Consider the following 23,494-nt stretch of genomic DNA (forward strand, 5'->3'; position numbering starts at 1 on the left):
AGCATCATTTCCTCGGCTTTTGCCTGAGAAAATGTCACTCTCACTCTTAGGAGAACACGGAGAGGCTGAAGTGGCATCTGGTCTCGTTGTGCAACTTCCTTTTCGTTCCTTGTTCTTTGCTTCACCGGAGACGTTGAGGTCTTCCGAATCCTCCTCCACGGGAACCCTCCTGCTTGCTGGTTTTCTCTGCCGCCTCTTGCTTATTTTACCAAAGTCTGAGCTATCAAACAGAAGTCCTGCGGGACACAAACCAAAGGATGGCATCTTTGCTGCGCACTGGAGCGCAGCCACAAATGCATCACACGCATGTACAGACATGAAGCACAAACTCAGAACGGCAGTTCAGCTAAGCAGGAGGCCGGGTGGCTGTAGCTGGGCTGTTTTTAAAACACAAGACTTCTCTGCTGGGGCTTCTTTTTTTTTTTTTGCTTTTGCAAGGCTCGCCTTACTTGCTCAGTGAGATGCACCTGTTTCATCTCACATTCAGAGTCTAGGAAATAAATTGTTCTCTACTGCTGTTTCTGGTGGTTTTAGAATGCTTGGTGTCACTTTACCTTTTCCATGTTTTTGTTCTGATTCTTTTTACTGCTCGGAGAGGTCACCGGAGGACAGAATACATTTAAAAGTAACTTCTTACCCTCCTTTGTTGCAAGCCAGAGTCCCAATGGCTGTAACCTTTTCCTGGAGGGAGGGAACCTGCTCTAGCCCCCTAATAATCTTGGTTGCCTTTTCTAGTATTATATTTCTTCAGGTATAGAGGCCACAGTAACACAGAATACTTCAAGTGTGGTTTCGTTATAGATTTGTATACAGGTATTATTATATTAGCCGTTCCATTTTCAATTCCCTTCCTAATGATTCCAACCCATGGAATTTGCCTCTTTTTCCCCCTGACAGCAGCTGCACATGGTCAGCATTTTTACTGAGCTGTTCACCACCTCAAATCCCTTTCCTGGTTAGTCACTGGCAGCTCAGTTCCCATCGAAATATGGGTGAAGTTTGGATTGTTTGGGCCAAACACATCCGTTTTCACTGGTTTATATTGAGCTGCACTGCCAGTTTTGGGACCCGTTTACCCAGGTTGGCAAGGTCCTTTGGGAACACCTCCCATCCATTGAGATGCTGGCTCAGTCTTATGGGGAAGTTTGTGGCAATGGGAGCAGCATCTGTATTGTCACCTCAGTAGCAAAACTCTGGAATAATGGTCTTTCTGCATTTGCTTGCTTGCACCTCCTACCTTCTCCCTTGTTGGTCTTTTCCCCTTGCTCCAGTCCTGCGTAGCTAACACGGGAGCACAATGGTTTCCGACGAATGGAGGGTAAGGGAGTGTCCGTACTTAATTGCCTTGCTGTATACTTTCTAGGCAGCAGCTGCAGAAAAAAATAAAGGACACAAATTATATAAAAGGAAGATTTTTTTAATCTGTTCCATCATGCCTGATTCTCGGAGACTGCCTGGACAAGCCCCTGCAGTTTTCTTGGCAAGGTTTTTCAGAAATGATTTGCCCTTGCCTCCTTCCTAGGGCTGAGAGAAAGTGACTGGCCCAAGGTCACCTCAGGCAGGACTTGAACTCACGGTTTTTTAACCACTACACCAAACTGGCTCAGGAAGGAAGGAAGAATAGAGTGCTGTAATTCTCCAGGCCAAGCAAAATCATTATGCAGACCTGACCTGGAAAGACTTTGGAGTGGCAACAAGTCATCCTCACAATGAAGCTGATCTCTGTATTATATTTTTTATAAGAAAATTAAGGCTAAGTGTGTTACGAACCCAGGGCTCAGTTCTGAGCCTGGTCTCTGAGGACCAAGTCCACCATCAGAGCAGAATGCAGATATTTCACTGATAGGATTTTCCGTAAGCTTGGCTGGATTTTGGAATAACCATTTGCAGCAGGAGATTGAAACTTCACTCTCTTAACAGCTGTGACTGGAATGGTGCTGAACAAAAGTCAGACGAGGAAAATACGAGGATAGGAAGTGTGTTTAAGGGAAGGCTTGCCTTTTTGATCTGACACGCATTACTGGGCTTCCGTTGCTTAAGAATGACTTTGTTGAAAGTCTCTGTGATGGTTTCCTGGAACTCCCGAGTATCTGCAACCTATAGAGAGACACATTCTCTAACAAAATGCACATGCGGCTTTAATTCTCTACTGCGCTATTTCTGATTTTATTTATTTATTTATTTCGTATGGCACAGCAGAATGCAGCACCGTTGCATAAAAATCACAAAAACAATATATAAAAATGTATAAAATATAGGACATTGGGACAATAAATTATTTTAAAAACACGCAATGCAAATGAATAAAATTATAAATAAGTTATGTATGAGCAGTTACTAAAGTAACTAAGCCTATGGCCGGATATCTAGATTGTTTAGCCGTTGGATAGCAGCGCCCTGAGATGACGTAGTTCTTGCAGGGAGCCAGGAAACCTGAGGGTTTTTTTCTGAAGGTTATTTTAGCTACTGGACCTTACAAGGATTTCCCAGCAAGAAGCAGCATCATGAACACCGAAAATAAAAACTATTTCTGATAAACATGAGTATGTGAGATGACAGTTAAGGCTACACTTAAATTAGTAGTTTGGAAGGCTGCTTAATTTAACTTAATTTCCTCACTAGCTGCCTGTGCACGGTCACTTCCCAATCCTACACAGCCCTTCTCGACCACGTTGTTAACCTAAGCAAAGCACGGGTTTTAACACGCCAGGGCCGTACCTGCAGACTGTGGAGACACTTCCTTCGGAACTTGCCCTCGGTGCTGCTTGAAACTATTCTGGAAATGGCGGTTGCCATGATGGGTAAAGAACGTGCCAGCTTCTGTTGCTCCTGTGGAGAACCAAGAGCGCTGCCTAGTGCCTCACGGCCCATGGCAGCCTCAAAGCAGATGACCATAGTGCCTCCCTTCTGCACTTGAGGTGGACAGTATAACAGTGCTTCAGGTTGCATAATTTCTCCCGAAACAAACAGGACGTTGGGATCCTGCTCCAGAATTCCTCCCCCTCCCTATGCCCATGCCATCCCCTCAACCCTCCTGGCCTTCTGGCATTAGTTTCGCACTTGAAATGCTCTGTAGTGTTGCTCCAGGACCTCATCAGCCACTCCTTGGATAGCCCTTTTCACAGCCCGCGCACTGCAGGAGAGGATGGGCGAGAGGTGGGGCAGAAGCACTCGCCGGTCCCCTGCATCCCAGACAGAGAGAAGGTGACAAAAGAGCACATGCAAATGCTAAACGCAAGACTTCAGACAAGAGGGATGAGTGGGCGGGCGTGTTTCTGGACTCTGCACACAGGAGAAGCATTCCCTCCGGTGCCAGGGAATTATGGGTTACTGGCTGGATTCACCCATGCAGTTTGCGTTTGTGAACTCGCTCGCGGCTTATTTAATAAACTCTAGTTAAAACAACCAATGTCTTAATGCTTCATGTGCACACTTACACTTCGCTGTTTAACTAAGCTATTAACTGGGGAGAAAAGCAAAATAATTTTGGCAATCTACTTTTTAAGGGCTTCAAGGATAGCTGCAAAAATACACGTCTTTAAAACCACATCTGTGCAGCATTTGTATTTTTAGCGAAGAGTGAAATGATCCTAAGCGCAGATGAGAGCTTAAATGAAGTTATTCTCCTCCTCTCTGACTTCCCAAATTTGCAAGTTTTCTTATTCCAACCCCTCATGCTTTCATATATTCTTGATTAGCTACGGGGCAAGTTTATTCTGTAACTGGCCTCTGCCAGCCTCATGAAGATACTGCGTTCTAAAACTCAGCTGAGGTATTAGCACCCCCACCCCGATATAAGCGGATATACGGTGTGTGTGTGTATCTATATCTATATATACAGAAACTGTAAATTGGCTTGTCCTGAAACTGATCGGAGTAACCAAGAAAAAGGAAGAGCAGCAGAGTCTGTTCCTGGACATCTGGATCCTGTTTATGGCTGGTGCAAAGGTTGTACTGGATTTCAGGTTTCGCCGCATCTGAGAGACAAAATACATTGCATCGCATCACGTTTCACATAGGTAACCAAGAAAAAATCAGTTACAGTATCTGAGGAACTGGTGATACATTTTTTTCCGAAATGAGCAGTCTGAGAAGAACCCATTCCCCATTTCACTTCTAGCCGACACATATATAACACGTCTTGCCGTAAAGAGATTCCTATACGCTTCGAAATAATTTGTTTTATTGTGCAATTAAGAAGGATCGTTACCTTGTCGTGGTGCTGGAGCTTGAGCACCTCAATGATGCCATGAGCTAAACCGTGAAGGGCCACCCAAGACGGGAAGGTCATGACAGAGAGGTCAGACTAAATGCGATCCCTGGGGAAGGTAATGGCAACCCACCTCAGTATTCTTGCCGTGAAAACTAAATGGATCAGTACAACCAGAGATATGTCGGTATACCATCGGAAGATGAGACCCCCAGGTCGGAAGATGGTCAAAATGCTACTGGGGAGGAACAGAGGATGAGCTCAACTAGCCCCAGACGTGATGACGCAGCTAGCTCAAAGCCGAAAGGACGGCTAGCGGCCGACGGTGCTGGTGGTGAACGGCGAATCCGATGTTCTAAGGATCAACACACCATCGGAACCTGGAATGTAAGATCTATGAGCCAGGGCAAATTGGATGTGGTTATTGGTGAGATGTCAAGATTAAAGATAGACATTCTGGGCGTCAGTGAACTGAAATGGACTGGAATGGGCCACTTCACATCAAATGACCACCAGATCTACTACTGCGGACAAGAGGACCACAGAAGAAATGGAGTAGCCTTCATAATTAATAGTAAAGTGGCTAAAGCAGTGCTTGGATACAACCCAAAAAACGATAGGATGATCTCAATTCGAATTCAGGGCAAGCCATCTAACATCACAGTGATCCAAATATACGCCCCAACCACAAATGCTGAAGAAGCTGAAGTAGAGCAGTTCTATGAGGATCTGCAGCACCTACTGGACAACACGCCTAAAAGAGATGTTATTTTCATCACAGGAGACTGGAATGCTAAGGTGGGCAGTCAAATGACACCTCGAATTACAGGTAAGTATGGCCTGGGAGAACAAAACGAAGCAGGACACAGGCTGATAGAATTTTGCCAAGACAATTCACTCTGCATAACAAACACTCTCTTCCAACAACCTAAGAGACGGCTTTATACATGGACTTCACCAGATGGACAACACCGAAATCAGATTGATTACATCCTTTGCAGCCAAAGGTGGCGGACATCTGTACAGTCGGTAAAAACAAGGCCTGGAGCTGACTGTAGTTCAGATCACGAACTTCTTCTTGCACAATTTAGGATCAGACTCAAGACATTAGGGAAGACCCACAGATCAGCTAGATATGAGCTCACTAATATTCCTAAGGAATATGCAGTGGAGGTGAGGAATCGATTTAAGGGACTGGACTTAGTAGATAGGGTCCCGGAAGAACTCTGGACAGAAGTTGGCAGCATTGTTCAGGAGGCGGCAACAAAATACATCCCAAAGAAAGAGAAAACCAAGAAGGCAAAATGGCTGTCTGCTGAGACACTAGAAGTAGCCCAAGAAAGAAGGAAAGCAAAAGGCAACAGTGATAGGGGGAGATATGCCCAATTAAATGCAAAATTCCAGAGGTTAGCCAGAAGAGATAAGGAATTATTTTTAAACAAGCAATGCGCAGAAGTGGAAGAAGACAATAGAATAGGAAGGACAAGAGACCTCTTCCAGAAAATTAGAAACATCGGAGGTAAATTCCAGGCAAAAATGGGTATGATCAAAAACAAAGATGGCAAGGACCTAACAGAAGAAGAAGAGATCAAGAAAAGGTGGCAAGAATATACAGAAAACCTGTATAGGAAGGATAACAATATCGGGGATAGCTTTGACGGTGTGGTCAGTGAGCTAGAGCCAGACATCCTGAAGAGTGAGGTTGAGTGGGCCTTAAGAAGCATTGCTAATAACAAGGCAACAGGAGACGACGGCATCCCAGCTGAACTGTTCAAAATCTTGCAAGATGATGCTGTCAAGGTAATGCATGCTATATGCCAGCAAATTTGGAAAACACAAGAATGGCCATCAGACTGGAAAAAATCAACTTATATCCCCATACCAAAAAAGGGAAACACTAAAGAATGTTCAAACTATCGAACAGTGGCACTCATTTCACATGCCAGTAAGGTAATGCTCAAGATCCTGCAAGGTAGACTTCAGCAGTTCATGGAGCGAGAATTGCCAGACGTACAAGCTGGGTTTAGAAAAGGCAGAGGAACTAGAGACCAAATTGCCAATATCCGCTGGATAATGGAAAAAGCCAGGGAGTTTCAGAAAAACATCTATTTCTGTTTTATTGACTATTCTAAAGCCTTTGACTGTGTGGACCATAACAAATTGTGGCAAGTTCTTAGTGGTATGGGGATACCAAGTCATCTTGTATGCCTCCTGAAGAATCTGTATAACGACCAAGTAGCAACAGTAAGAACAGACCACGGAACAACAGACTGGTTTAAGATTGGGAAAGGAGTACGGCAGGGCTGTATACTCTCACCCTACCTATTCAACTTGTATGCAGAACACATCATGCGACAAGCTGGCCTTGAGGAATCCAAGGCTGGAGTTAAAATCTCTGGAAGAAACATTAACAATCTCAGATATGCAGATGATACCACTTTGATGGCTGAAAGTGAAGAGGAACTGAGGAGCCTTATGATGAAGGTGAAAGAAGAAAGTGCAAAAGCTGGCTTGCCGCTAAACCTCAAAAAAACCAAGATTATGGCAACCAGCTTGATTGATAACTGGCAAATAGAGGGAGAAAATGTAGAAGCAGTGAAAGACTTTATATTCCTAGGTGCGAAGATTACTGCAGATGCTGACTGCAGTCAGGAAATCAGAAGACGCTTAATCCTTGGAAGAAGAGCAATGACAAATCTCGATAAAATAGTTAAGAGCAGAGACATCACACTGACAACAAAGGCCCGCATAGTTAAAACAATGGTGTTCCCTGTAGTAACATATGGCTGCGAGAGCTGGACCATAAGGAAGGCTGAGCGAAGGAAGATCGATGCTTTTGAACTCTGGTGTTGGAGGAAAATTCTGAGAGTGCCTTGGACTGCAAGAAGATCCAACCAGTCCATCCTCCAGGAAATAAAGCCAGACTGCTCACTTGAAGGAATGATATTAAAGGCAAAACTGAAATACTTTGGCCACATCATGAGAAGACAGGACACCCTGGAGAAGATGCTGATGCTAGGGAGAGTGGAAGGCAAAAGGAAGAGGGGCCGACCAAGGGCAAGATGGATGGATGATATTCTAGAGGTGACGGACTCGTCCCTGGGGGAGCTGGGGGTGTTGACGACCGACAGGAAGCTCTGGCGTGGGCTGGTCCATGAAGTCACGAAGAGTCGGAAGCGACGAATAAACAACAATTGTGCAATTAAGAAGCCTCGTATACTGAAAGTTACTGAGATCTGGATATCGTTATTTTCCCTTTGTTACCCTCCTATGTTTTCCACAGCTTCATCCGCCTTTTTTCTTAAGTAAGAAAACACATTCGGGGAGAGAGGTGGAAAACCTGTGCGATTAGCTCCTGGTATGTTTGCTAGCATTAGGAGAATTAAGTTGAAAACATTCGCACGGTCCTGTTATATTTCATATTAGATCCGAAGTCACGTTTGTGAATCGTAATGAAATAACTAAGATTAAGAGACATTCTACTTCACAGTTATTTAGGGCTGCTGTTCCAAATTATGCAAGCACAGAATTTATTTGCTTACTGACTTAAGCCAAAAGGGCCAGACGAACACCAGCATGATGTTGCACAGACACCTACCTTTTCTGTCCCGGTGCACACTGAGACTCATGTAAGTATAATAAATGCTTTCACATGATGTTCTAGGGTGGTGGTTCATACAGTGGCATCTTTGTCAGCACAAAACAAAAAGGGACAAATTCCCTACTTGTACATGGTTAGTGTGTTAAAATACAGGGCTATGTGTTTAATCAGGATGACGGTTACGGCACAGTTTCCTTATGTATTCAAAAGCATTTTAAAATGTGGTCTGAAGGTCTAGCCTCTGGAGTGGTTTCTGAACCATAAGCCAGAGTTGCACGGCAGGCGGGACGTGGACTTAGATCTCAGCTCAGCTGTGACGTTCTTTGGGTGGGCTCACTCCCTCTCACTTTACACCTAATGTACAGGGTTCGCATGAGGATAAATGGGGCAAGAATCAAAAAGTGTTTTATTACACAGAAAATATATATGCCAGATCCTTGTTTGTTTTCAGTTCTAGCTCCTCCTGAGACTGTTCCGTGAAAAATTGCACATACAGTTCATTCTTAAATACCTTTTCCATGTTCACACTGGATGACTGAAAACAAGTAGTGCAAATTATGATTATATTTTACCTGTTTTGCAACATGCAGCTGAATTTAGTGTTGCTTGGTAGGCATATTTGCCCCATGATGCTAAACAGGAAGGATCTTCAAAGAAAGAGTATGATGCCGCCTCTGCAGAAAACAATATGGGCAGCCCAGCTGGATCATAAAGGAATATATATATTGTTGGCTAGGGAAAAAAATCATCTAAAGGCCAGTGAATTGTGATAGCAATGGAGTGTTGACTTTAGTATAAAAAATTGTGAGCAGTTTGGGGTGAGTCTTATGCTGCTTTTCTTTCTTTAAGAAGAAGTTAATCCCGTCTTCTGACAGTAGCAAACCTAGCTATAACTTGGGCCCACAAAACAAAAATGTATTAAAACTCTCTCAGAAAGGGACTGAAATTGATTTGTGATCTGCTGATCATGGATAACAACAGCGAATTTCAATCTATTGAGGAAGCTGATAGGTAGGCTAATTCATGGAACATTGTTGATCAGTATTTGTTTATACAGAATTTAGCCTTGAAAGCTGGAACGAGTTGGACCATCCCATGGCTATATATTAACAGTTCAATCTTATGTCTACTCAGAAGGAAGCAGCACCAAGATGGATATGGCCTATTTCCTAATCAAGTTAATGTGGAGTACCATCTTAGACTCCCTGGAAATAAGTTCTTAACAATGAGACTTATTTATTTTGTTTGTTTGTTTGTTTTCTATCCCGCCTTTATTATTATTACTATTATTATTTTATAAATAACTCAAGGCAGCGAACATACCTAGTGCTCCTTCCTCCTCCTAGTTTCCCCACAACAACAACCCTGTGAGGTGGTTTGGGCTGAGAGAGAGGAACCGGCCCAAGGTCACCCGGCCGGCTTTCACGCATTCTCGGTTCAATGAGAGTTACTTCTGAGTAGTAAAGATTGTGCTGTCTTTTCCCAATTTTTCAGGGGGACATGTTCAGCTGGAAGAACTATGAAGGTGTCCCTTTCATTAGCAAGCTCTTCACCCTGGCTGACAATTTATGATGATGGCTTGCCAGAAAGAATGTTGAAATGACATTTGGAAAGAGTTAACTTTTGGGTGACCTTTTGGTGGATGCACAAAAAGCTAACAGGGGAAGTAAATACAAATAGCTTCTAAGACTCTGCTGAGCTATGCATCATATACATAGGCTATATCCAATTAAATGACTCTTTATCTTAAAAGCTCACATGGTTACTCTCCTTCTCTCTTTAGCGGAATGTGTGAAACTGCTGGGTTCGGCCATAATTCTAAGCCACAGGGTGCTTTGTTTGGGTTTGGCTTGGTGAGTTATATGCACCCAGTAACTGTGGTTTGTAAACCATGGTTTATGCCTTCATACATTGTGCAAACCCAGCCAACTGCAGGTTAAACCATCCCTTCTTGGTTCTCTTTATCACTGGTCTCAGCAAAGGATACAGAGGCAGCAGTTATCTTTGCAGGCTGGTTAGGGAATGATTTCTGGCAGGGACACAGAGACACAGCAGGCAGGAGACTCAGCTCTCCTATGAAACCGCTTTCTACTGCTTCATCTGGGATGAACAGACCAACTAGTTCACCAGTCACAAGGTGAATTTTATCACAGGACGGTATTTCAGCCCTGCATTCTGACCTGGGAGTATGCACAAAAGAAAGAGGTGGGATATGGTTGACTGGAGATAGAAAACAGAAGCAAATAAATAGTAAATGAAAAGCAGATTAGTCAAAGACTGGATCAGCCGCCTCCAATCTAACGCCTTCCACATGTGTCAGAAAGCTTGGAATTTTGGCCATCACATTTAAAGGGTGACAAACTGAGAGATGGGGTTAACCCACCCAATTTTCACTTCACATAAAAAATCAACCTGTTAACAGCTGCAAACCCTGCACAGATAAATGTGGATTAATTTCTGTGTAGAACAGATTCAGATTCCTGCTACCAGAAAAATATATTCTGAAACCTTTATTTTACAGTATTTGAATAATTAGCTGAATTCATAGGAGGTGAAAGATTTTAAAGGAAAATTGAAAGATGAAATAAAGCATTACATAGCAAGAAAAGGCAGTCACTTGTTTTACATCAATGCATTAATGGCTCAGAGCCATTTTGGAGCACAGTGGCATAGAAATATCAGTATTTTTAAAGGAGACTCATTCGAGCATCACATCTTTCTGTTAAAATGTGCAGAAGGGTTTACAACATAATTAAAACATAATTTTCAAGAATAAAATCATGCAAGAATCAGACTTTTAAAAAAAAGAAGAGCAGCAAATGTAAAGCCAACACAAATTTCAAGATGCTTCACTTATCTAAGCCAAAGACAGGCTTTCCCTATAGTTGACTTACTTATCTTGATTTATATCCAGGCTTTCTACCCATGTGGCATTCAAGTTCTTAATTAACAGGCTCAAGATATATAAGAATATACAGCTATCCAGCTCCATAGCCAAACAAAACTGAAACAATTGTGCAGGGAAAATGTATACAAGTTCCAGAATTATGCTAGATTGGTCTTGGGACGTGCTATTTACTATAGATACTCTTAAATGGAGATGTATGGCGTATTAAAAATAGAAACGAATGGTGTATTGAAATATAGATAGATTTGTAGAAATAATGGTACTAGGCTTTAGGTGTGGAGGTGGATTATGGCTTTTAAAAAGGGAGCCTGTCTGTACTGCATTTAAGGGGATATGCGAGGATGAGTCTCTTCATTGCTTGTTATAAAATCCAGGCAAGCAAGCTTTCATTTCCCATACCCACCAGAGGGCAATGCAGTTTAAGAAACTCCCCTTTACAGTATTCCCTTTCAAGCCATTTCAGTCCCTATTTCTGGGACCTCAAAGCAGGGCTTCTGGGTCAAAAGATGAAGAAGAAGAAAGAAGTGCTCTGGGTACAAGGTGTCCTCAGCACTGCTTGATGTGTGTCATTCCTTCCGAACTCACTATCGCAGAGCACCATACACTAGGACAGCTTATGTGGGGTTTCACAGTTGGTTATTCAGCCTGTTGTGGAAACCCATATTATCCGAAGATTCTTGGCTTAGCATGTTAGGTGAATACAGTAATTAAGGGGAGATAACAGATGGAATCAAAACTGGGTATCAAAGCCTAATTTGACAGCACCACTTGTTAGCTGAAGGTAAAGCTGATTCAGAAAAGCTCATTAATAAAGTAAAAGATCTGGATTAATATTAAACACTAGGGGAAAAAAAGCTAATGTCACCCTTAATTTATTTGGGGGTCCACCAAGAAGCAAAGGTGGTAGACAGTTTGGTTTTCTTGGACTCAGGAATAGATGGAGATTGGAAGTCGAGAGGAAGGCAATGATAATCTTAGACAAGGTTATGCAGGATGAGGATAATTCTATGCCAACAAAGATCAAAATAATTAAATTATTGGTTTTCCCAGGGGTAATATATGGCTGTGAAAGCTGGACATTGAGAAAGAAGATGGATATCTTCGAATTACAAATCTGGAGTTACCAATGGTATCATGGACTGGAAGAAATAAAAATGGACTGCTCTCTTGGAGACAGTGATTAACAAGCAGAAACTCTGGGGCAAGTGACACAAGCAGGTAACGTACTAGAAAAAATTATGCTAAGCAAGGTTGAAGAAAGAAGAAACAGGAAAAGATAGTAGTTTAGGTTGGATGTAGCCAGCCACTGAGTCCTGGAAGAGGTGTAGATTGTCCCAGGGACAAGTCAAGATAGCGTGTATTTGTCTACAGAGCAACCAGGAATCAGCCTCAGATCAATGGCAAACAAATTAATCTGTCTGGCTTAGGGTTTCACATGATGCATAAACCCAGCTTTTCTGTGTTTATCTATGTCTAATGTCAAACTAATCAGACATTCTCAAACTAGTTCTTCTGTATCTTGGCAAAAAAGGAAAAAGCACCAAAGCTATTCAGAACTAGGAACAAACGCTGTGCGCCATTTCCGCAATCTGTTCTTAAGGATGACCTTGTACTTGTAACTACCCAGTCAGCATCTGGAGTACAAATTCTTTTTCCCAACTGCTTACCTCATAAAATGTCTCCCATCAGTAAGTAATGTGGTCCCATCTGGCAAACATGTGGTGACTTTCCCTTCTGTGCTGAAGTACAGAAGGGTGGTATGTTGAAAAGTCACTGCATTGATCATAATTATAAATCAGAACATCAATTAAAAAACAAGGAAGACCCTTTATATAATGCCCCTGACTTCACTGCGCTTTCGGTTACTGTTGCAATCAAACCGCATTACGTATCGCATTAAGCCATAATGTGGGTTGTTTGGTTGTGACTTAATGCTTGGGTAAATCTGCCCAGTTGTGTCTTACCTGTAGGCAGAGTCTAGAAGTACCTGTAAAATCCAGGGACAAACTTCCTGCATTCATATTCATGCATATACACCACCTTTTCTATCTGTAGATGGAAAATGCCCACTGCATTGGCCTTAGATGCTGCCAGCATGGCTATTTCAAATGATTCATGTTGGAGATAAATGCCCATCCACAAATCTTGCGAGAACAGATGGTTTCCTGCCAGATACTCTCTTTAGGTGATGCACTTCCTGTTCCTTTTCTTCTTAATTATTCATTAAGTGGCTGTGCTAATGCCAGCAGATGTTTAATGACTAAAATCTTTGTGTCAGTTTCCCAGAAGGAATGCAAGGTTACCACGAGTTCACCCACATCCCTAAGACGTGGCTGGCCTTTAACACGGCAAAACTGAGTTCTAAATAATGCTGGACTAGACTGCCAGTGTTTAACAACTCACTTGTGGCAATTTGGGACCCGCGATGAGCTAGAAATGGGAGGAGAGAGAATCTTTTGTTCTTGAGATTGAAAGAGAGCAAAGCTCTTAGTTGTCATTGGGACAAACCTACCAATAAGGGGAATAAGTTTATATTTCTTTTCGAAGGTAATATTTACTGAGGAAATGAAGGAAAGTCTGAGGATTTTTCTTTCTTACACAGTATTCTCTTTTGAGAGTAGGAGAAAACCAAGGATCCTCTTCCTAAAATGTTCACATAAACAGCGGTAGATGCTGTCTACACTGGAATGCGCAACCTTATTTCTGCCATATTTCAACATGAGCTGGAATGAAAGAACATTTAATAGCCAAGAGCTCGTAGCTGGATCGAGGGGCCCTGCGCACGGTCACTCATGCCCTGGTCACTTCCCGGTTAGACTATTGTAATGCGCTCTACGTGGGGCTGCCCTTGAAGAGTATCTGGAAACTTCAGCTGGTGCAAAACGAAGCGGCATGAGCAGCTCCGTGTGTTTCTGGTAGAATGCATGTTACACCTTTCCTTCGCGAGCTGCACTGGTTACCAGTTTGTTTCCGGGTCCAGTTCAAGGTGCGGGTGTTGACCTTCGAAGCCCTACATGGCGTGGGGCCAGGTTACCTGAGGGGCCAGTTACATCTGCCCGTCCCACCAGATCCAGAGGAGAGGATATGTTAAGGGTTCCGTTGACGAGGGAGCTGCATCTGGCGGCCCGAGGCGGTGGGCCCTTTCTGCTTTGTGGAATATTCTCCCCGCTGAGGTGAGGCTGGCCCCGTCGCTTCTGGACTTTTGAAGGTACCTGGCCAAGGCCTGGTTATGCCAGCAGGCCTGGGGACCCCAGGGGATGGGTGAGCTAGAGAGGTGGGCCCGTTTTTATTAACATCCCTTCGCCTGCTATTTCTTCGGCTTAGCTTTGTTTTTTATAGTTTTTAATGCTTTTTAATAATAACGGTAATCGTTTTAGATGTTTATTCATCGCTTTATCTTTGTTGTACTCCGCCCAGAGCCACTTGCTGTGAGATGGGCAGCTATATGAATTGGATAAATAAATCAATATATCAGTAAAATAACGCGTATGACGTTACTGTTAAAGGCCGTAGACTTCATTCGTTCAGGGGTATCTTGCCCCAGTAAAAGTCCTTCTAATGATGAACTTGGTGAGTACACACAGAAATGGGGCTGCTGACAAAATGGAGGTGTGCAAGCCTGAAGAAATCCTAAAGCTGTCACCAAGACAAAAATCTTGAAAGAAACATAAAGGGGTATATTAATCCCCACTCCCCCTGGAAAACCTAATGATCAGGAGCCACAGAATGTTGAAATGTAGCTGGGAAGGAGAATTGGCAGGTGGGTGTGAATCAAATGTTTCATAGCTCCAGCCAGGATCAGGCTCACTAGAGTCCAGAACAGAACATTTTTTTGCTAAGGTACTTTTAAAAAAAGATATACTGGCATGTTTTATTTTACTGTAAGTCCCACTTCTTGTATCAAATGATGATGATATTCTATTTAGCAATAGTCGATGTTACTATGAATAGCAAATGTTTTAAGGGCTTGCCAAAGCTATAGAGGACAGACGCATTCCATTTCTTTCCCCAGACCTGGAATTAGATTCCTTCTGTTTCTGTTGTTTTAAGCAGTCCATAATGACTATCCTTTCATGTCAACTCTTTGAACAATATATATTTATTTATCTGGTTTAATTATTCGACAGGAGTATGTATGCATATATTCTACAGCTGCCACTATAACTTTATGGATGCTTACTTACCTATATGTCTCAGCAGAGATGTTGCCATTAATTTTTACACAGTAATGAAACGTGATCTATGAAAGCAGAGCAGCAGAGAATCAACAAGTCACAAAATAAGGGCTATGGGAAGGGGTCTTCATAGGGAATCATACCCCTGGTATTGGTACAGTTAGTATTGCTTACTGACTACTTTCAGGCAGAAAACTTTCCCAGGCACACCTGGAGACAGCAGGGACTGAACTTGAGATCAGTTGCACATAAACTACTTAGCTGCTTCCTCAAAAGTCATGTGTCTGTACAAAACATCCCCGTAACATACCCCACCCCACCCGATCATGCAGAGAGGGCATGTTACCGACCCCGTCTATAAGAAAATTCCATCTGGCGGGGTCCAGGAGGCGGGCCTTCTCTGCAGTGGCCCCCGCCCTTTGGAACACCTTGCCCCCAGAGGTGAGGCAGGGTCCTTCGCTCCTGGCCTTCAGGAGGGCCCTGAAGACTTGGTTCTGCCATCTCGCGTGGGGCGGGAAGGTGGGTAGCCATCCGTGGGGGTGGCTTGCGTCTTAGAGCCCCTCCCATGGGATTGGCATCTTTAGAGCCACTTGGATTTTATATTTATTTATATTGTATTTTATATTGGCAATTTGTTTTTATTTTTATCGGATTTTAATGTTTATTGTTATGGTATGGATTTTATTGTAAACCGCCCAGAGTCCCTCTTTTGGGGTAGATGGGTGGTAACGAAATTTGAATACTAAAATAAAAATAAATTAAAAAGATTCCTACCCAGGAAAAGCAATTTTATATCCTAAAATACACTCCTAGATCCAAGGTGTAATCTGAAAATATTAGCAAAACTGTGGCTTGACGTGATGTCAACCTAACCAGCATATGTTGCATCAAATCCCACAGCTGCAGGCTTCATACTCCATAATGGTCACTAGAGTTTGACAAGTTAAGATTTGCCCTCTTTACTAAATAAAATTATTTAAAAATAACACAGACAAGTTGTGGCTGGACCTGGTAACCATGTCACTTCAGAGATCAAGAAATAGAATTTTCTTTCTATGCAGCTCTTAAAACTCCCTGCAGACTTTAAATTAGAAGGTAGTCATTTAATCCTGAGGAGACTTGAACATAATATTTAGCAAATCACAGTGCAGGAGCATTTCTTACCGTTGTATGCACAAGGCTGATCCTGTGAATGAACTGTTTCATTGCTACACAGTCTTCCCTGAGAACTTCAGATTTCTCATACAGCTGAAAAATACAAAGATACACATAGTTAAGGTGTCCTTTCCAAAACCTTTAACTGAAATTTTATTACATCCCTTCAGCTGTCAAAGCTTTCAATTAACTTCTCACCCACCACTTTGCATGGCCACCAAACCCAGAGCTTTAACGTGAAAACTGAAAATGCTGTTTCAGGTAAAGGAAAACAGGACACTCTTGTTTCAGATGAAGAAAACTGAGATCTGCTCTGTCAGATCTGTGGGGCTGATGCTAAGTTTTCAGATTCAATTAGCTGCACATCAACAGTTTGCCCATTTAGGTAAAAACAAGTCTCTGTTTATCTACATCACACCAAAGGTGGCTAATCCTAGCTGTGGAAATTCCTGCATTGACCAGTTCTAACCGGGATTTCTATCCCTCACCCCAAATCACAGGATGGACATGAATCTAGGCCGCTGCCTCCATCTACATATTTCTGGTTACGGTTGTGCCAGAAACACTAATGCATTCTGCCTTTTTTTCTGACTATGTCCAAAGAACTATTTTTCTCCAGCAGTTTCCTGTGAACTTTAGGCATGCTTTGCCTTCTACTGTACACATATGTTAAAGGACACTCCCTAGCAAAATAGAGGCATAAGCTCTATAGCTGATCGGGCTTGGCCTTGAGAGGGTCAAGGGTCAACTCCTGATCCCGTTCTCTCTCTGGAAGCATAACTTCTAAGAGATCACTTACCAAGACATTCCAAGATTCAGACTTCTATAGCCCTCTCTGATCTTTTCCCCCCCACTATAGCTGCAGTCACTACCATTCCTACTGTAATAGTAATGACCCTAGAAAGGACCACGCTAGATGTGTTGGTTTAGCTCTACTGTGTTATTCACAAAGCCAAGTGGATGGTAGATCTGTGGTTGTTTTGCAGTCTATTCCCCCTTTTCACAACCCAGGTTCCACTGGTGGTGAAACGATGACAGCAGCTGTCTTGGAGCAGACTCTGGTTCCGTAGTCTGGACAGCTGTTCCAGCCAACCATTCTTCTGAAATGAAAGGCGGGGCCGAGAAATGCCAGGAAGGACAGCTGCAGTTGTTATTTTTCCCCTGTGCCTGTGAAAATCGGCACTGGAGAAGCCATAAAGATCTTGATTCTAGAACAGCTTCCTCAGATGTTTGGGGGATGCTGGAGAACAGATTGTCCAGGCAAAGACAACAGAAGTTGAGTATTTTTTTCTGGACCAAGCTCAACATGACATTACATGCATCTTTCCACTTAACTTGATTTTTAAAAAATGCAAATGCACACAGCAGGGCTGAGAATGATCAGGATCAGAGCAAACCAGGACCCTCCTGTCTTTACCTGCTACCTGTGCAGCTAATATTCGCATCTACCAGGATTCATATATTTGGACAGTTTCAAAGATGAATTAGCATCTACCTTAACCTTCAGTCTTCCACAGAATAGGTAATTATTGCTTAGCAAAAAGTTCCAGCAACACAGGAATCAGAGACACTTTTTTGAGGAGGAAGTGTGTGATGGAAAGAGAAAATAAATTATCAAAGAAAGCATGGTATGTTCTCTGGGAAGACTATCTTACTGGACAAGAACACATATCCATTGGTTCCTTTAGCTGTGAACATTTCATGCTGTAAAAACAGAAAAAATATGGAAGATGCAACACAGTGGTATTTGTCTTTACAAACTTGAGAAGCCAAGTATTAAAGGACACTATTGTCGGGCAGAAGGGGTTGAATTAACTCCATGCTTAGCAAACTGTAGATGGCCCAGAATGCCCCCAGAACTGGCATTCAATTGGCATTTACTTCACTACAACCTGTCCACTTTGAGCATAGTTATAGTATCCATTGTGGCACAGGTGCTAACCTGGAAGGAGAGCTGAAAAGGCATGGTATGCAGAGATTCATGAGGACAACCTCTTCCACTCAGGACACCACTCTGACAGAAAGGCAACAAGCCTTCTATTTCTGTGGGAGAGAAATTCAGCACTATGAGACAAGCACTGCGACAAGCAAGGAATTCCTGCTCTCCAAAGAAGAGCAGGCATGAAAATTTAAGATTTCCTTCTATCAGTGGATACGAGAAAGCAAGCTGCAGCAAGGAGGTCATATGAGCCTTTTCAAAATGTTTGTTTGTTTGTTTGAATTTATTAGCTGCTCAACTCCAAAGATGTTAATCACCTGAGACTTAATGTTGTATTTCCCAATTTATGTTCTGAAAAATGCATGTGGAGGAACAGTTACAAAGTTGTACGACTAAATCAGGAGGAGACTGGGAGCACCTTTTCTGACTAACAAATTTTATTAAAAGGCATAGGCTTTCAGGAAGTGAGCTGTGACTCATAAAAGCTTATGCCTTTTACTAAAAATGTGTTAGTCAAAAAAGGTCTACCAGACTGCCCCTGATTTTGGGCTAACATAGACCTACTGTAACCTGGCTCCCCTCCTACAATGTCTACAGTGCAGCTTGGATCGTATCTCAGAACCCATCCATTCCTATATTGCAATGCCCAGGGTCACTCTCCAGCCAATTCTGTACATCTCTTTTCAGAAGGTAAGTAAAAATCAAAGTAAAACAAAAATCAGTGAGGTATCCATCTCCTTATTTAAAAGATTATCAGTGTCTTTAATACAGCAGAGATCTTGTAACAATTTTTGTTGCACTAAACTATGAGGAAACAACTCAGATGGAGGTTGCAATAGAGTCTCCTCAGGATGACTCAGGAAATATTCTGATGTTGGGTGAATTCACATATCCACTAAAGCCAGAATAAGATGTGTTTTGTTTTGGGAAACCTAGTCAAAATGTATCAGTGGCGGAGTGCTTTGGGAAACGAACGCCACACTAGATGAGCCTGTGGTCTGATCCACCAAAAGCACTTCTTAAACTCAAACAATGTTAAGGCATTTACCTCTGAATATTAGGTCATCGAGGAGTTTGTGGCATAAATCACCTTTCGCAGAAACTGCATGGAACAAATTATAGAACCGTTTTTATTAATTGTGTTTAACTCTGTGGCTAGGCTAAATTTGAGCTGTATAATTTGTGGCTCAACACGTTGTAGGAACCAGGCCATACACTTAACACCTTAAGTTTACTTATTTGGGGATTGCATGTCGTATGAACACAGGAGTTACGTCTGCTTATTTTAGGTTTAGGGTTGAGCATGTCCCATAAATCCAAATTACAAATTCTTACCCTGTACTTGGATGGATGGATGGATGATGTGTATTACAACCACTGACCAGGATTACACACTGCATAATCTACTAGCATAGTCACCAAAGCCCATGGTTTATCCAAAATAATAAAGAAACATTGCAGACTTTTGGCAGAGAGGTCCACTTTGGAGAAGTCATTCCTCTTTTGTATGATCTCTCTTTTCTGCGATTTTGGTTTTAATCTCTATTAAAGGAAATCCTCTGTGTTGAAGCCATCCAATTTGAAGATCAAAATGTTCCAATATTACATCATCTAACCATTTAGGATGGCTTTATTTCCACCAACACCATCCCACCAGATCTGGTCGCCTTCCTCTTTGGTAATGCATAAGAGGACAGTGTTTAGTTGTAAAATACCCCTTGAGGGGAGGATGGTCATTCTTGGTGGGTTTGCCTAGTTTTTCTTTTCCTGAAAATACCCTTTCTGAAAGAAATATAAATCTGAACTATACTCACTAACTGTAGCACAATGGGACTGGTCCACATGCTGGAGGGAGTCTTCGATGTCCACAGAAATTACAAGTGTTCCTTCGAGCATGGAAGATCTTTCTGACTGTCCCCCCTTTTCATACTGAAGTTGTATGATTAGAAATTCTAAAATCTGAAATGAAAGAAAGGACTTGGTAAATTAGCAGAGAAATGTGGAATCATCATATTCTGGCTTGAGAAATAACAGTGTTCTTTATCTCTTCATTTGAACATCAGGACCGAAACTATAACTGTCTTTGAAAGGGGAGACCTGATGGTATAAAGAGGGCTGGTGATGCTAGGAATTGAACAAATAAATGAATGTATCACTTCTGGGGAAGCTGTTTTTTTGTTCCCCTTGCCTGTGGCATTTTTCAATGTTTTAATCTTAAATCAATCCTACAGTTTTGGATTTCTTTAACCATTTTTTCCTTTTACCATAATCGTTACATAATCTTTACATTTTGTAAATATACTAGCCAACTAGCAAATTTCTAACTAATTTCCCAAACATGGCTTCCCATCTAAAAGATGTGAAAATAATTGTTTGTTATTGTTCAGTTATTTTTAAATTCAGGCTGTCTCTATCCTGCTCATTATCCTTACAGAATTATTACTGTGGGGGGTTTGTTGGTTTGTTTTGCTTCCTAAAACCACTGAATTACTTAGGTGCCCTTAATCTTGTTTCTTCCTCAGGAGGGAGGAATGGGTCCTGTGGCATTCTGTGAGGGTATCCCCAAGCTGCTTCTTTTTCATAACTTTAACATGAACAAAGAGGTCAAGATCTGGGGTAGATTGTTCCACTTTTAAATAAGGTGTATGGCACTGAGATCTCTTATCTTTACATAACAATGGTTATGCAGCTGTTTTGAAAGACGTAGAATTGGTTTGGATGCACACACAAAAATAAACACTTTTGTTCCAGTTAGCCTTACATGACCAAAGAAGGATAGCCAGCTACAGCTTGCAAACTGCATGTCTGGTTTCCCCATATCCAAGCAGGAGAAATGAAGCTATTATTTTCTTCTGTTTGTTTTAGATAATTTCATATAATTAATCAAGAGAAATAATGTTGTTCTTAACGTGCTTATGTTGGCCATCTGGTTATACAAGGTGATGGCTTTTTTAAAGAGGAGAAGAATCTCCCTCTCTCAGTATACCTGGGTTAAATTGGTTACTGAATATGATGACCACCGGGGCTCATTCATATTGTTGTTATTATTACTGGTCCATCCTACAAACATTCCAGGGCTGAATTAAAACAATATACTTAAATCTTGGTTAAGAAAAAACAAGGGCTGTGTCCGGCCGGTGTGGTATAGTGGTTAAAGTGTGGAACCAAGAACAGGGAGAGTTTTAGTCCCCAGGCACAGAAGCCAGCTGGGTGACTCTAGGACTTCTTCTCAGCCCAAATTAGTATTAGTATACTAATTTCATACACACACACTAATTATATACACACACACACACATACACTAATTAGTATTAGCGTACTAATATTATATATGCATGTATGTATATAGTATTCAGCTCCAACAAGCCAGGTGAACAACAAAACCCCTTGTCACGTCATATATCCATAAATTTTGCTATAAAAACTAAGCAAGTGCAATGCACAATAAGCAGACACTGTAACCATTTGTCCTAAGCAGGACAAATAATAAGAAAAAAACAATGGCTGTGTTATTAACAATTCTGTGCCCCAAGAAAGAAATTATTTATATTTATTTATTTATTTTCTATCCTGCCTTTATAAATAACTCAAGGTGGCAAACATACCTGCTACTCCTTCCTCCTGCTATTTTCCCCACAACAACAACCCTGTGAGGTGGGCTGGGCTGAGAGAGAGGGACTGGCCCAAGGTCACCCAGCCAGCTTTCATGCCTAAGGCGGGACTAGAACTCCCATACCATGCCTGATTGGCTCTTGGGCTGAGAGAGGGACTGGCCCGAGGTCACCCAGCTGGCTTTCGTGCCCAAGGCGGGACTAGAACTCTCCTTCCACGCCTGATTGGCTCTTGGGCTGAGAGAGAGGGACTGGCCCAAGGGCACCCAGCTGGCTTTTGTGCCTAACACGGGACTAGAACTCCCATACCACACCTGATTGGCTCTTGGGCTGAGAGAGGGACTAGCCCGAGGTCACCCAGCTGGCTTTCGTGCCCAAGGCGGGACTAGAACTCTCCTGCCACGCCTGATTGGCTCTTGGGCTGAGAGAGGGACTGGCCCGAGGTCACCCGGCCGGCTTTCATGCCTAAGGAGGGACTCGAACTCACAGCCTTCTGTTTTCTAACTCATTGCCTCAACCACTAGACCAAACTGGCTCTAATTATATTTTGACTTAACATGATGGTTTGCTAAGATGCTGCCGAAGTTTCTGCAACATTCTGAACCACAAATTACCCATCTTAATTTAGCCTCATTTAAACCCAGTCCATGTATACCTGTAAAATTGCAATGACCAGTAATTCTTCTACAGGAACCTAGGCTGAACCCAGCACCAGCCTGGACCACATATTTGCCATCATAATTTTAAATCAACAGGAATGATATTGGATTGCAATCCAGTTGGATTATTTATAGAATACCTGGCCTGGCATTAATTTTGGGGGGGTAAGCTTCTGTTAGGGAAAGCATTGGCCTACTTCAAACGCTGCAAAGAAAATCCTGGCTTGATATCTAGGTTAGCCGGCTGAAATTCAAAGAAAAAAAAATCTCAGTTTCAACCACAGCAGGGAACTCTTGCTTAAAACAAGTCCAGGTTCCAAAGCTAAAGGCAAAGGGCAAAGTGCGGTGTTCGTTCTGAGGTTTATTAACTAATCTGCAAAAAACAGCGGCCTCTCCATCACGGAAGGCTTCGCTTTGCCAGCCTGCGAGCGAGCCATTTGCTGCAGCCTGGAAATCGGCCTCGACAGAAGGCCACAAATACCTGAAACGCCCAGCCAACGCTGCCGTGGCAGAGCAACGCCAGAGGAAGAGCACCAATCCCAATCCCAGTCCCGCTCTTCCCCCTGAAAACCGCCCTCCTCTCGCACGGGCGTCTTCCTAATATTCCTAATAACACCGTTCGCCAAAGGCAGCCTTTGAACGCGGCCCCTGGACCCTTGCTTGGCCTGGCGGAGTCACACTGCGTGTGCATGGATGAATATTACCAAATAAGTCTGGCTTGGTTTTTTACACACACACACACACACACAAATGTGTCTCTTATTTGTGCGGATTTGTAAACAGATGTGTAAGATAAAGATGTGGGGGGGGTGCGTGAATACCCTCAGGTACATTACATGAGAGGTTCCTCCGATTGTTCCCCCTGTGTGGATATGTGTCTATGTATGTGTGCTTGCCTGTGTGTGTGTGCATGTGCGCACACGCGCGCGAGTGTGTGTGTGTCTATATGTGTGTGCGTGTGCATGGATTTGTATATGTTCCCCTGTGTGTGTGTGTGTGTGTCTATAATTATGTGTGACTATATATGTCCATACGTGTCTACTGATAGACGACTGCGTATGTGCGCGTGTCTAAATACAGGTATATGAGTCACTATATAGCCCCCTGCCTGCGTGCCTGTGGGTGTGTGGATGCGCGCGCGCGCTCTCCCGTCGCGCGCGTTCCCGCCCCCCCAGGCGCGCGCACCGTCCGGACGCCGGAGGCCGCCTCCCCCTTCATGGCTCGGCGTGCGCGGCG

At 42.8% G+C, this 23,494-nt stretch overlaps 1 protein-coding gene across 1 annotated transcript; it reads right to left on the reverse strand.

Moving 5' to 3' along the window:
• Positions 1 to 1,865: 1,865 nt before the first annotated feature.
• On the reverse strand, positions 1,866 to 23,476 carry TOP6BL (TOP6B like initiator of meiotic double strand breaks). Its single transcript, XM_063316703.1, has 13 exons — positions 23,444 to 23,476; positions 19,803 to 19,965; positions 19,037 to 19,090; positions 17,992 to 18,092; positions 16,059 to 16,142; positions 14,904 to 14,959; positions 12,387 to 12,458; positions 9,799 to 9,991; positions 8,384 to 8,543; positions 3,840 to 4,013; positions 3,061 to 3,182; positions 2,719 to 2,829; positions 1,866 to 2,097 (listed from the first exon to the last, which is right to left on the reverse strand). The coding sequence occupies exons 1-13, from the start codon at positions 23,474 to 23,476 to the stop codon at positions 1,906 to 1,908; spliced, it is 1,515 nt and encodes a 504-aa protein (XP_063172773.1). The 3' UTR covers positions 1,866 to 1,905.
• Between the last annotated feature and the right edge of the window lie 18 nt (positions 23,477 to 23,494).

The sequence above is a fragment of the Candoia aspera genome, chromosome 17 (assembly GCF_035149785.1).
Source record: "Candoia aspera isolate rCanAsp1 chromosome 17, rCanAsp1.hap2, whole genome shotgun sequence".
Taxonomy (NCBI): Eukaryota; Metazoa; Chordata; class Lepidosauria; order Squamata; family Boidae; genus Candoia; species Candoia aspera.

What these genes read in the sequence shown, in the direction of transcription:
- TOP6BL (XM_063316703.1), bottom strand. Translation starts at nt 23,476, where the DNA reads ATGAAGGGGGAGGCGGCCTCCGGCGTCCGGACG. An exon ending in CTTTTCAGCTCTCCTTCCAG is followed by an intron (nt 16,143 to 17,991) that starts GTTAGCACCTGT and finishes TGTATTTTTCAG; the next exon opens with CTGTATGAGAAATCTGAAGT. An exon ending in TCAGCCTTGTGCATACAACG is followed by an intron (nt 14,960 to 16,058) that starts GTAAGAAATGCT and finishes CTGCTTTCATAG; the next exon opens with ATCACGTTTCATTACTGTGT.